We start from the raw sequence: 14,236 nt of genomic DNA, 5'->3' as shown, positions 1-14,236 counted from the left end.
CCCCACTTGGGTCAGTTTTCCATACTATGGCCTCTTGGAAACATAATTCAAACAAAGGCTTCTGCTAAAAAGAATAGGATTGGGAACCCCCCGTGTCACATGATCTCTGAAACTCATGAACTGAAGGAGGAGACATGAAAACCCAAGTCTGGGTGACAAGGGGACGTACCAGGATGTGGACCAGTCGCAGCTCGCCCGGGTTCTGGCATTTCTCCCGGAGCCCCTCTTCCACGCAGGGGTCTGACGGCTCGGGCTCAAAGCCGCAGCAGTAGCGGTCCAGGCGGTCATGGACCTATGAGGATATCCAGCCTCTGAGGGGGTGTGGCTCGATGCCTGCCTCCACCGGGCCCGGCACTCGGGCCGCCTGACCCCTGGGCCCTCACGCTGGGGACAGTGGCTGTCGGTGCTGGTCAGCTCGTGGCTGGCCTCCAGCTAGGGAGGGAGCTTCTGGTCTGCTCCTCCAGCCAGCTCGTCCTGCTGGCCGTGGGCCTGTCTGCTCACGCCTCAGCCCCGCCCGGATTTCCACTGACCCCCACTGCCGAATCTGTGTCGCTGCCCCAAACTCTGGCCTAAGGCCACTGGGCCTCCCAGTGCTGACCATCTGTCAACCAGGGGAAATTCACACACAACTCCACTTTTTCCTTACGCGGCAAATGCGACAGCAGGGATTCCTCCTTTCTTTGGAGGTAAAAGCTGCAGCCCTTGTTAGGCCTGAGTCAAAGTCAGAGAAGGAGGAAGGCATTCCCCTTTTATAGGCTCCTTGTACACTGGAGGCCTCAAGGGGGAATCCTCAGGCATGGTGTGGGGACAGTTCTGAGGAGTTCTGCCTCCCAGCCCCTCCAGACACACATGGAGACACACATGACATTTTAGAGTGTCATAGAATTCGCACAATAATACATCCCACGCACCTGCTTCCAGTAGCTTTCTTCAGAACGAAGGAGTTACAGCCTGCAAGTCAGGAATTAAACAGAAACACGGATACAGCCCAGCCCCGACCTACGTGAGGATGTTATCTACTGTGTGCATCCAATGCGAGGGCGTCCAGAAGGGAGAAGGCATCAAAATAGAAGTGGCAGAGTCCTCGGGATGGGAGGGCGGGTCTTGCTGTAGGGAGAAAGACAGGAAAGGGATAGGTGGAAGCAGGAGGTGGTGTGGAAAAGGTTGGGATGTGCCAGGAAGTGGATTCCAAACAGGGTGAGTTTGGGGGCAGCAGGGGGCGTCACACGGTGGGCGAGCTGGAGGAGATGCACCCCTTTTCCTGCTGGGAAGGAAATTTGGTTGGATACAATACCTTGATGAGTGCTAACAACAGAAGGTGAGGTCTCCATAGGACTTGCTGTGCTTGGGACAAGAGGAAAAATCCATTTGTTGCTGCGGAAGGGGGAGGAGAGAGAGGAGGGGAAGAGAGAAGTGAAGCAGGGAGCAGCAGGAGGCTGAGGGTGTGAGATGTGCCCTCCGTGCGAGGTATGTGAAACACGATCAGCTGCCTGGGATTTGTCTAAATCCTAGGAAGGTTACCAGATCCTCCCTGGTTGTGGGACCTTGGGTTTGAGTCCTTGTAAATCCCCAGGTGGTGTCAGGGTCGCAGGAGAGGGAGGGCCCAGGGACCCCTGGGCTCTACCAATCAGGATGGTGACTCACACGGGTGCTAACTCTCAGGATGCAAAGGTAATCTGGTTCCTGAAAGAGCCTTGTGTGCGGCATGGAGACTCAGGCCCCCTTCTGCAGAATGGCTACACTAATTTAGAAAGCCTGGCAACACCACTGGAGAGGAAAGGTGCCAGCCTGGAAATCTAGAAATCAGCTCCAGGTAACATACTCTGCTTGGGGCAACTGTCCAGACCAAGGCAACAGAAGGGATAGACTCAGCGTGGAGGTGAGTGGAAGTCAGGGCGAGGGAAGCAGAAAGCCAGATGGCACCACGCTGGTGAGGGGCCCCACAGAAAGAGAGGGCCTGCTCCCTCCCTCAATCCCCGGGAGCCTTCTGTGATTCCTCTCTAGCACACGGTTCAGCTCTGGCAGGATCAGGGCACCTCCCTCCCTGCAGTGGTGATGATGCAGAACAGCCACAGACTTACAGCAAAGGCAGCAGTGGTTTTAGTCTGATAAAGCAACGATGGTGTCTCTCCCTCAGAGATGATGATGATGTGGTGTAATAAGAGATGTATTTGGTCTCTGTGCCCTGATCCTAGCACAGAGCTCCTAAAACCTTTGGAGTTTCCTGAGTGATTTATAATGAGCCCCTTTGAGCACACCTGAGTTTATGCTAATGACATGACTCAGGGGAGCCCCAGGTAGCTTCAGAATGGGGGTTGGTCACCAGAAGACAAGTGAACAGAGGATAGGACCTTTAGTCCCACCTCTAACCTCCAGGAAGGATAGGAGAGCTGGAGATCGGGTGATAAACACTTGAACAATGAGATTTGGAGCACTTCCTGGTCGGTGAGCACATTCGTGTCAGGAGGGTGGCACACCCCAGCTCCATCGGGACATAAGCTCTTGTGCTTGGGACCCTTCTGGGCCTCACCCCACATACCTCTTCATCTGGCTGTTCATTTGTATCCTTTAAAATAAACCAGTAAATGTAAGTAAAGTGTTTTTCCAAGCTCTGTGAGCCATTCTAGCAAATGATCAAACCTGAGGAGGGAGTCATGAGAACCCTTGATTTATAGCCAGTTGGTCAGAAGTGTGGGTAGCCCAGGACTTCTGACTGGCGTCTGAAGTGGAACAGTCTCGTAGGACTGAACCCTTTAACTTGTGGGATATGACACTCCAGGCAGATAGTGTCAGAATGGAATTGTGGGACACCCAGTGGGCGGTGGAGAACTGGTGTCCAAACGAAACATCACTGGGGAGCCTGGATGGCTCAGTCGGTTGGGCATCTGACTCTTGGTTTTGGCTCAGGTCATGATCTCACAGTCCGTGGGAGTCCGTGTTGTGCCTTGTACTGATGGCGCGGAGCCTACTTGGGATTCTCTCTCTCTCTGTCCCTCCCCAGCTCTCTGTCTCTAAACAAACAAACATAAAAAAATAATAAAGTAACCTATTAAAAAAAAGCCAAAACACTCAGACGACCACTGCCACTGTCACTGCCACCCACCTCTAGCTCATTCACTCCTCACTGCAGCTTTGCAAGGGAGACACCGTTATTCCACTTTACCCAGGGGGACGCTGACCCCAGACACAGCAAGGCCATAAATGTAAAAGTAATATAGATGGGACTTGAACCAGGTTCTGCCTGGCTTGAAGCCCAGCCCTCTGTGTTATCCTGCCCTGCCTCCCTGAAGATCAGGAAGAGTGAGCCAGTTATAGAGGTCAAATGAGGTCTCCATCATTACTTTTCATGGGATTAATTAATTTTGTCTTACCCTTGCTAGAGAACAGCTTTCAAAACTATGAAGGAGGAAGAGGAAGAACGAGGAGACACAGAGCCCACCATCCTCCATGACGACAACAACTGAGGCAGCAGCAGGCATGGTGGTGTTTGGATGGCCCGTGTCTCTCTTCTGTGGTTCGCTGCTCAGCCAACCAGAGCCAGCACCGCCATCCTGCGTCCCTCTGCCCATGGCAGCCGCCCCTCCCCATAAATGGGGGTAAGCGGGACAATGTCACCTCCAGGATGTAGTACTCGTCGAAGCCACCTCCCAGGCCACCCAGCCCAGCCCAGTGCTGGCCAGTAAAAGGTCCTGTGTGCAGACCTTTGATTATTTCCATATCCCTTTGTAGGAAAACTCACATATATTCTGAAGAAATACAAAATTGATCGCTTTCGACACAAACAAGAAAATAACTATGGTTCAGTAAACCTCACAAAACCAGATGTCCAGAAACGGGAGTGTTAAACGGTCCCAACCTCTGTCCCAAAACATTGTCTGTTTTGCAATAGTTCAAGATGGAGAAGTTGCATGTCAGACCTAGACCATCGCCCCCAACAGGTTGAGGTCAATTCTGTGAGGCCAGGTTAGGTAGGATTTCCAGGGCTAGCGGGCCAAAGACACCCACAGGCACTACTGAAAAAGACAAGTTTAGCCTAGAGACCAACGCACAAAGCCCTGGTCCAGCTTGGCCAGGGTGGAAACAACCCCACCCTGTTCGTGAAGTGAGCGCATTAACAAGACCCCTGACATGGACCATCACTGCTTTGGCTGCCTGGGCTTTGGATAACAGCAGCCACAAGTAACAGAAACACCTGATTCAAAACGCCTTCAACCGTAAGGAAAGTTGGGATCATCTGTGGCAGCAAGTCCCAAGATAGGGCAGGCTGGAGACTTAGCAGCTCCTTATTGACATAGTAAGGACTCGGGTTTCTTTCTTTTTTTTTTTAATTTTTTTTTTCAACATTTATTTATTTTTGGGACAGAGAGAGACAGAGCATGAACAGGGGAGGGTCAGAGAGAGGGAGACACAGAATCGGAAACAGGCTCCAGGCTCTGAGCCATCAGCCCAGAGCCCGACGCGGGGCTCGAACTCACGGGCCGCGAGATCGTGACCTGGCTGAAGTCGGACGCTTAACCGACTGCGCCACCCAGGCGCCCCTAGGACTCGGGTTTCTTTCTGCTCTCCACTCACCACCGCCAATATTAACAGCCCAGCATAGTCTTTGGAAGCCTGCAGGTGGCCACTGTGGGTATGTGTTTCCTTGTACATGTCCAGAGAGAACGAGAGGGTGGGGGAGAGGACGAATGAGAGCAACAGAGACAGAGAGACAGAGGGGAAATGAACCTCTCCTCCAACAACCTTTCCTTCAGCCTGACTGGACCAAATCAGGTAACACGCTCACTCCTGGACCAGTAGTGGTCAATGGAAGATGGTGACGCACTGATCCCCAAGCCCAGGACTGGGTGGGAGGTGAATCACGACAGGGCTCTGTGTGGAAATCTTTAGCTGCAGTGTCCTCACTCCAGCTGCGAGTGAAAGTGTTGATCGGGACAGGGCTGAGGAAGGAGCCCTACACCTAGCCACCAGAGACCTCTCAGCCTTCCAATTGGTTTTAAACTCACTTGAAGCTTGTATCATGCCCTCTCCTCCACTATGCCCTAGCTATTTGACCTGAGGTAGTTATTTAACCTCGAAACCCCTGAGTTTTCTCATCAACAAAATGGGGCGGGGATACTCCCATGGGACTGCCCTGAGGCTCACGTAGGGTAACGATACATGTAAAGCAGGGGGTGGTTGTTGTGGAAGAACCTTCTGTTGTGTCTGCCCTGGGAGCGGCAGGCCCAAAGACCCCCAGGAATCTCAGGGGTTCCCCTACCCACACACACACCAGGAAGCCCCAGCCTCACCCAGTGGCACAGGCCAGAGACCCAGAGTTTGAAATAAAGTGCTAACAATAGGGTAGCCACTCTCGTCTTATGGGCAGGCCTAGTTTCCAGAGTATGGACATGTCTGTGAGACAGACACCCACCTGCTTGCTTCTCTGGCTGGGAGAGTAAATGCCAGGGCAGTGCTGGCAAGACCGAAACATAGTAGGTGCTCTGGATTTCATAATATGCCTGAGGCACAGCCAACCAAACCCCCTTCCTCCTGGCAAACCCTCTCCGACCCCATCTCCAGGCCATTCTGTGCAGATTTTGATGTGTGGCAGTGTATGTTTCCAGAGGAAGCCACGAAGGAATATTGGCCCATACAATATTCCTGGCTTCTCAAACTCTATACTCATTAGAATGTTTAACAGCAAGGGCCTGGCCAGGCCCAGTCGCCAGTTTGATTATTTTGCCACACCGTCTGGTTCTTTTTTTCCACTGAAGAGAAATTCAGTTTAAACAGCAGCAGGCTAGCAGCCACACAAGGCCAAGATTAAGTTCTATTCCCCACATTCCCTCAGGATTTGATTCTTTTTCCCTCTTTTGAAATAATGAGGAGTTCCCAAGAAACGAGGACGAACCTTTGCAGTTGGGTTTTTCTGACCAGCCTAGCGGTGCCACACAATCATGACGTGGATCGAAGCTTTTGTTCACTTTTACTTGAGCAGTTGTAAAGCCCTTACTTTGTGGCAGGCGCCACTCAGAGCTTGACATGTCACAACTCATTTAGTCCCTCCCACTAGCCAAGAGGTAGACACCATTATCATCCCCATTTCAAAGATGTGGAAACTGAGTCACAGAGGCTGGGTAACATGCCTAAGACCCCCTAGCAAGGACGTGGTGGTGCTTAGGCTCAAACCCGAGCAGTCTGGCTCTGACCAGTGAGTGGGACTGTGTGGCACCAGAGATCCCAAGTCCCTTGATGGCAAAGATGAAGACATGATTCAGTCCGATCCCCAGCACCCAGCACTTGCTTAGCACAACCAGAGATTTAGTTGAGGTTTTTTTGAGTGAAAGAATGAGTGAATGAAGTGCCTGGCTGACTGACAGCATGGGACTGTGATGACTTAAAGCCTGCCTATCACACCCTGCCTCCCCGCCCAAGATGCCAACACCAGAGGTTTTCAGGGGGAGGCCTGGCTCTGTGGCCCCTGAACAGGACATCCGGGTGGGACAAGACATGCAGTCTGCCAAGGAGGGACACCAGGTCCAGCTGTGGGAGAGGGCAGGTCTGGGGGGGGAGCCAGCATAGGGTATGAAGAGTGGCCAGAGTCCTGTAATGACCTATCAAGCTCCTGAGCCAAGACAGTTTCCTCAGCCAGTGCCTGATCTGGGTCTAATGGATTCCAGAAGAGCCACCTGCTGTCCTGATGGCCCACGCCCCCTGTTCATGGACCTTCTCCCAAGCTGGGAGTAGTCACAGGCCTGGGTCCTTCCGGGTGGAAAGAGTGGCTCTTGTCTGGGCAGGCTCGCTGCCTGGGGCTCCGACTGCCACAGGATGGCAGCATCTCTCTCCGCGGAGGCCAGTGGTCTGGTCCCACCCTGCCCGGCTGGCTGGTTAGAGAATTCTTGAGGTTTCTTTGGGGAGGTCGGAGTGGGAGAGGAGTGGGTTAATGGGCACTGCTCCCACTTTTCTCTAAGGACTCACCTTGCAGTGCTCTCCACGTGTCCTGACAAAGAGCAATCTTCCTGGAGGCTCTGGGGAGGAACATCTGGACGCCACATCTGCCCCAAGCCCGAGGCCAGAAGTTGCGGCACCAGCTTAAGATGCAGGTTAATAGACTGGCTGATGGGCTTTGAGGAGATGCACTGAGGAGAACTAGATCTTATCTAAAAAGACATCAATGCAAAAAACCACAGCCATCAAAAGATAAATCCACTTACAGCAAATAACGTTTCCAACTGAGAAAGCTAGGAGGAGTCACTGTCAGAACACCTTACACAGAAGCCCTCACATAATACGTCAGAAGGGAAATAGTGATCTCTTTCACGGATACTTCAGAGGCATTTCATAAAATTTTGCATCCTTTCCTGACAATAAAAATTCATTTTTTAAAATGTTTATTTACTTTTGAGAGAGAGAGACAGAGCATGATCGGGGGAGGGGCAGAAAGAGAGGGAGACACAGAATTCGAAGCAGTCTCCAGGCTCCGAGTTGTCAGCACAGAGCCCGACGCAGGGCTGGAACCCACGAACTGCGACATCACGACCTGAGCTGAAATCGGACGCTCAACTGACTGAGCCACCCAGGCACCCCTAGATATTCTTTTTTTTTTTTTTAATTTTTTTAACGTTAATTATCTTTGAGAGACAGAGACAGAGCATGAGCAGGGAAGGGGCAGAGAGAGGGAGAGAGAAACCGAAGCAGGCTCCAGGCTCCCAGATGTCAGCACAGAGCCTGACATGGGACTCAAACCCATGAACTGAGAGATCATGACCTGAGCCGATGTCGGACGCTCAACCAACTGAGCCACCCAGGCACCCCTAGAAATTCTTAATAAAGCAAGAATAATGAATAGTTCCTCATCATATCTTTAGTGGAAAACTAGGATTATGTTTAATAGTGAAACCCTAGAAAGGGTCCCAGATCTGTAGCAACAACTCATGTCCATCATTCCATGAATATTCACCATTGCCCTGGAAGCACCAGCAAATGTAATGAGGTAAGAGGCAATGAGAAGACAAAGTGCATTCATTACAGATGAAATGGGGGTATACTTGGAAAAGCCAGAGGATAAACTGAGCAACAATTAGAAGCAATACAAAGTTAGCGTGTGGCCACTAACCAAACTGATACACAGAAATAATAGCCTTCATGCAGACCTGGGGCTCCCGGCCAGAACGCATGATGGAAAAAAAGATCCTATTTTCAAATGGCCACAAGAAGATGAAATGCCCAGGAATAACCCCACATGAAAGTAAAGGAAACATGCAGATGCTTCTGAGGAACATGAATAAATGGAGAGACATATCTGCTGGGGAACGTCATTGAATGTCTGCCTGTTGACTCAAGAGCTGGACCTGGGCACGCACAGGCTCCTCGTCCCCTCCCCTGTCTTTGGAATGTGGGTTCCACTTGCCTCTCCTGCTCCCAGAGGCTGCTCCAGGGACATTGCCTTGAGATGGTGACATGGTGATGAGAACACCTGCACAGTGTACATGACGGAACCCAGGTAAGGCCTCTTTATGAACTTCTAAGATTCAGCAGGTGGACACCGGGATCCACTGTCTTATTGTTGCCCAAGACAAGCCTTGTCTGTAAGGTCTCTTTGTTTATTAAACCTGCCACCTACCAACCTGGAGTGGCCTGCCTCTTTCTTTGGTCTCTCAGTGCCTTCCACATAGAGGGGCTAGTTTCAGATTACTCCCGGGAAGGTCCAAAGTGGGTTGCGAACCAACAGTATCCAATTCTTGGCTAGAATGACTCTATATTTTAATATAGATGTAATTTCCCTCTACATTAGTCCACACAAATATAATTTGATCCCAATAAAATCCCAAAAGGACTTGGGAAGGAGGAGTAACAAGCGGACTCTAAATTTCATATGACAGTAGATACCCTGCAAGGATATCAGGAGAATTCTAAGAAAGAGAAATGAGGAAGAGCAATCCCTACTGGTTATCCACACAAAATATAGAGCCCAGCAATTAGAACTGTGATTTTGGCATATAAATGGACAGAACCTTTAGTAGAACAGAACAGAGTCCAGAAATAGACCTACATACATATGGAAATTGGCTACATGGTAAAGGCAACATTTCAGATGGCGGGGGGAAGGTTGATTATTCGACAAATGGGCTGAGACATTTGGGTTGCTATCTGAAAAAAAAAATCGTTGTTTTGCATCTTATCTCTTACTCCAAAATAACTTCCAGATGGATCAAAGAGAGATGAAAACACATGGAAGACTGAAGTTAAAAATAACCCTGAAGGGAGGGTGGCCTTTTAAAGCATATACTGACCTAGAAATCACAAAAGAAAAGCTTGATAATTTTAACAACATACATTTTTAAAAATTTCTGCACAGCAGACTCTAAATAAAGCTTATGACAACTGAACCTGAGAGAAATGTTACAATATAACGAAAACAAAAGGCTAATTGCCTTCCTCAAGAAAAAGCTCTTGAAATCATTAAGAAAAAGACCAACAATCCAAAAGAAAATGGGGCAAAGAATATGAACAGACAATTAAAGAAAAAACAAGTTAAAAAAATCTGGACAGAGACAGGACTAGGGTGAGGCTGAAGAAATGGAGGGAGGCGCTCGCTGTCCAGGTCACGCAGCACCGGCCCTACACCCAAAATGTATGTGCCTTGGGCTCATAAATTCATTTTTCATTGCTGCATTACAAATTACCAGGGGCTTAGTGGCTTCGAAGAACCCATTATTATGTCACAGTTTCTGTGGGTCAGGAGTCCATCACATTTTTGCCGGGTTCTCTGCTCAGGTTCTTACCAGGCTGAACTCCAGGTGTCGGCCAAGGGCCATGTCACATTGTGGCTCAAGGCCATCTCCTAAGCTCCTTCAGGTTGTTGGCAGAAACCATTCTTTCTGGTCGTAGCACTAGGTCCCAGGGATCTCAGGGTCCTCCTAGAGGCCTCCCCTTCCACCAGACAGTTCATAGCATGGCTGTGTACTTTCGGAAATTCTCTAGATGCTTCATCTCCTTTGAAAGACTCCCCTGATTAGGTCAGATCCACCCAGGATAATGTTCCTTTTGATCAACTCAAGGATAAATGATTGGCAACCTGGTCGTTGGAGTGCTCTTCCATCATATTCACAGGTCTCACCCATACTCAAGGGCAGGGGTTAATGCCAGTGGAGTGGGGAGCCTTGGGGACCAATGTAGAATTCTGCCCCTCATACCTCACCCTGATGGAGGTCCTGCTTTTAAATATATGTAAGGATCCTCAATGTCACCCTTTACACACCTTCATCCAGGCAGGTGTTTCAGTCCTCCATAGTTGGCTGTGCCATCTGTGAAATGGGGAGGAACATAGCTCCCATCTGTTGGGGCTTTTGTAGGATTTAAATGAACTCATGGGTGTGGTTTGCAGTAGACATTGCCACACAGGTGTAGGCATTTCATAAATGGTAGGTACTATGATATGTCACATCTCTGGTTGGAAGCCTGAACGGTCGGCAGTGATCACAGTTCTGGGATCCTCTCTAACTGACAGAATACCTCATGTCCCAGGAGACTAAGCCAGAGGGTACACATGAATTGAAGACATAGATTTGGACTCAAAATAAAGAATGTACACAGGATCACAAATAAGTGAAAACAGGTTCCTTGGTAAGGAAATGGACCAATAAATATTGAAGAGACTCAATAAATATTTTTTTAGAGCCAGTTCGGTACAGCCCTGGATGAAACAGGTTGTGACTGTGGGCAAGCTCCTTAGCTCTTCTAAACCTCAGTTTCCCCATCTGTAGAATGAAGCTAAGAATATTTTCTGCCTCTAAGGGTTGTTATGCATGAACACATGCCAAGTGCTGGAACAGTGGTCGAGGGCATCAGGCAACGTTACACATTGTCATCTGTTCTGGGAGTGCAAGTTCAATAACAGCCAGAGGCAAGATCATGGCAAATGTTGTTTTCTACCTCTGTGGTTCTATTCTGGACACTATAAGAAATGTAGAAAGCTTTGGGCTTCCTTTCCGTCTAGAGGAAGAAGTGGTACTTGAGGAAGAAAAACACAGCAACACCCAGACTGGAAATCATACAGAGATCTTGGGAGTTCACTCATCACTAATTCATTCATTCATTCGTTCATAGTGCTTATCTAGGATCAAACCAAGACCTTGGCTCTGTGCTAGATGCTGATGTGGTGGTGAACAAAACACAGACATATGGTAAATACATGAACAAATAAATAAAATATTTACAAACTGTGCTGGGAATCAGAAAGGGAATCGACAGGATGCCATGAAAGAGAAAGAGAATAATAATAATAAGGGGTGGTCAGGAGAGTTGAAACCTGGGGAGCGAGAGTCAGAAGCAAGTCCAAGCAAGAAGCCCTGCACCAGAAGGAGCTGGGTGTGTTTAGAAACTGACCAAGGCTCAGTGCCAAGAGATGCAGCTGGGGACAGATCCTAGGGTCCTTCAAGAACATGGGCCCTTGAAGAACCCGATACCAAGGGCATTGAGAGGCCTTACCTTATTTTAATGGGGAAGTGTGACATAATCTGATTTATGATTGTAAAAGAAGCACGCTTTCTGTGTCTGAACGGTTCTTTATGAACTTCAGAGTTCACCTTCCAAATTCCAGCTGCTGTATAGCCTTGTCTGGGGGCTTTTTCCAGATTCTAGGGAATCCGTATCTCCAGAAGCAGCCTTCAACCAAAGATTGATGGGATATTTGGCTATAAATGCCTTGAGTCCCTCACCTCTTGGTGGGCTAATTCTGAACATGTATTTCATACCATTTCTCAGAAATTTTCTGTGGAACTAAGCCCTCCCTAGTCACTCACAGTGGTGACCTACTTTATATCATGTCCTTTATTGATTGTCTGTCCTCCCATGTCACTTCCCATCTCCCTATGGGTGTTTCTTGAGATCGTCTCCCAGATAAACTACTGCACTGGAATCCTAGACTCAGGGTCTGCCTGGGGGAAGTCTTCTGTAAGGAGACTGGATTGGAGGGGACATAAGTGAAGGGAGGGAGACAAATCAGGGAGCTGTTGTGTTAGTCCATGTAAGAAAAGATGATGGCCTGGGCCAGGATGGGTGGCAGGCGAGGTTTTCTCGGATATCAACTCTTGGGACGTGAAGACCCTTCATAAGCAGAAGTTGCAGAAAGACTTTTATGAGCCAACATTACCAACTCTCAGTCTGTCTGAGTTTTCCACAACTCGCCCACCATCTAGCCAATCACACGCCTTCTCAGAGGAAGCACAGTGTGAGACAGAGGCCCTTTAAAAAAGAAAAAAAAAGAAGTGTGCCCAACAACCCAGCACTTCCTACCCTGACTCTGGCCACTGAGTAGAAGGCTCTTTTAGGTCCCAGGCACAACTCCTCTCAGGTTGAATTTGACTTACAGTGAATGTGATGGTCATTAGCTTTTCCTGACCATGCTTGGCTGTTCCATCATCACTGTCCCAGGAGGAGAAGGACTTTCTACCTTTTACCAGACTGAATGCAACTCTGGCTGCAGGTGGCCCCTGACATTAAGCAGAGTTTTGTGAGCCCCACCCACCAAACACACATACACACTCTCCCACCCACTTTGTCCACCTGAGTAGAAGCAGCTTCTCACTGATCTATTCAGAAGTGGTGGGCTCTCTCTTAGTCCTACTTCTTCCTATGACAAGCCTGGGGTGCAGTGGAGGGTACCTACTCACTATTAGTACTGTATCTTTCCTAGAGAGACCAGATTATAAACTGAGAGGATCCTCCTGGTCATACTGGCCTCCAAAACATGTTCTTGATTTATTCATTAGGAGTAGCAGATGCTGTTAGTATCCCACCCCTACCCCCTGGCACTCACTATTCCTGTACATATCGATGGCTTTCTACAGAAAGTGCCGTGGCTCTCTGCCTTAGCCCCTTTCTGGCTGAAGGATCCTGTTTGTCTGGCCAGCACATGAGCCAGGCTGCTAGTGCCCCTAGGAGGTCAATGCCCTTAGGAGCAGTCTCAACCTCTGACAGTTGGGAGCTAGGGGGTAAATAGCCCAGCTTTGGCCCTTGAGTGACACAACTCTGGTGCACGTTCTACACACTCACTCAAAGTTCTCCACAGGATTGAGCCCCACTTGCCCACAGCAGTGTTTGGGCGTCATATGGAGTATATGTGGGTGTATGGTTCATGTGAATGGTATGCATGTGTGGGTGGCTATAGAATATGTGGGGACATAAGGTTCATTTATAAGTGTACAATGTATGCGTTTGGGGTATGTGTAACTGATTTCAGTTTTGCCCAACAAATATTTGCTCCTCTTTCCCTTCCAGTCTGGGCAGATTGTACTTCCCTTCCCTGACATTGACTTGCTTTGACCAACGGAATACTAGAGGAAGTGACGTTAGTGGAGGCCTTAAATGTGCTTTTGCAATTTGGTTGAACTCTAGGGTTTCTTCCATTTCCCAGGAGAAGGGTTTGCCCCGGGGAACTGGTGCCCCTTCAGCCGGCGCTCTAGAATGAGACACCAAGGGCAGACGTGAACCCACCCCCCACAGCTTACAGCTAAGCTCAGTTGAGCCCAACTGACCCACAGACCCTGGAGAAAGAATTAAAGAGCTGGTGTTTTAAGCCATTGATTTTAGAGAAGTTTGTTAGCATTATTTCAGCAATCACTAACTAATGCAAGGTTTTAGATGGGATTTGCAACACACAGTGTATGATTTGTGGGGAGTATAAAGAATGTGTATGTGTGCAGTGCTTGTGTATTTTGTGTCTGGGTAGATGGTATGTTGTGATACACAGACACAAAAAAGCAAGGGTTTATATTAGATAAAACAAAACAAACAAGCAAACATACCACAGAGTGGACTGTACATGGAGTTTGTGCTCGGTCCCCAGTCAGGAGGCACCTCAGGTTCCCGTGCTGGGAAACCCACATCCTGAAACCTCGCCTCCCTCTGACTTGTCAGTGGCTTCTAGGAAGGCAGCGTCAGCCAGACAGGGGTGTTTGACTTGACTGGTGTTCAGCAAACCAAGGAAGAGGTGGCACAAGGCCAGCCAGGTAGCGTCAGACCACACACCCAACCAGCGTGTGCCTTGGCTGCCAAGACTTCCGTCCCTACAACAGGACCTGGCAGCTGAGGAAGGGTCCCACACCGCAACTCCAGGAGATGGACAGAGGAGCTCTGTGTGGAGCAGAAGACTGCTGCGTGCACTTCGGCTGGGGCTCTGCGAGGAGGCGCCTCCAGTCTCACGGCTCCAAGGCATCCCTGCAAGGGTCCCCTCTTCCTGCCTCATTCATGGCCA

At 49.3% G+C, this 14,236-nt stretch overlaps 1 protein-coding gene across 3 annotated transcripts in view; it reads right to left on the bottom strand.

Annotated features, from left to right (window-relative positions):
- Positions 1 to 14,236, bottom strand: part of GASK1A (golgi associated kinase 1A) — a 68,336-nt gene that overhangs the window by 12,986 nt on the left and 41,114 nt on the right. For all 3 annotated transcript variants that reach the window (XM_047876011.1, XM_047876013.1, XM_047876012.1), the window contains exon 3: positions 170 to 292. In XM_047876011.1, coding sequence (XP_047731967.1) covers positions 170 to 292 — 123 coding nt within the window. The remainder of the gene's footprint in view (positions 1 to 169; positions 293 to 14,236) is intronic.

Source organism: Prionailurus viverrinus, chromosome C2 (genome assembly GCF_022837055.1).
Source record: "Prionailurus viverrinus isolate Anna chromosome C2, UM_Priviv_1.0, whole genome shotgun sequence".
Taxonomy (NCBI): Eukaryota; Metazoa; Chordata; class Mammalia; order Carnivora; family Felidae; genus Prionailurus; species Prionailurus viverrinus.
The sequence above is the reverse complement of the archived record's forward strand: the minus strand, read 5'-3'. Positions and strand labels throughout refer to the sequence as shown.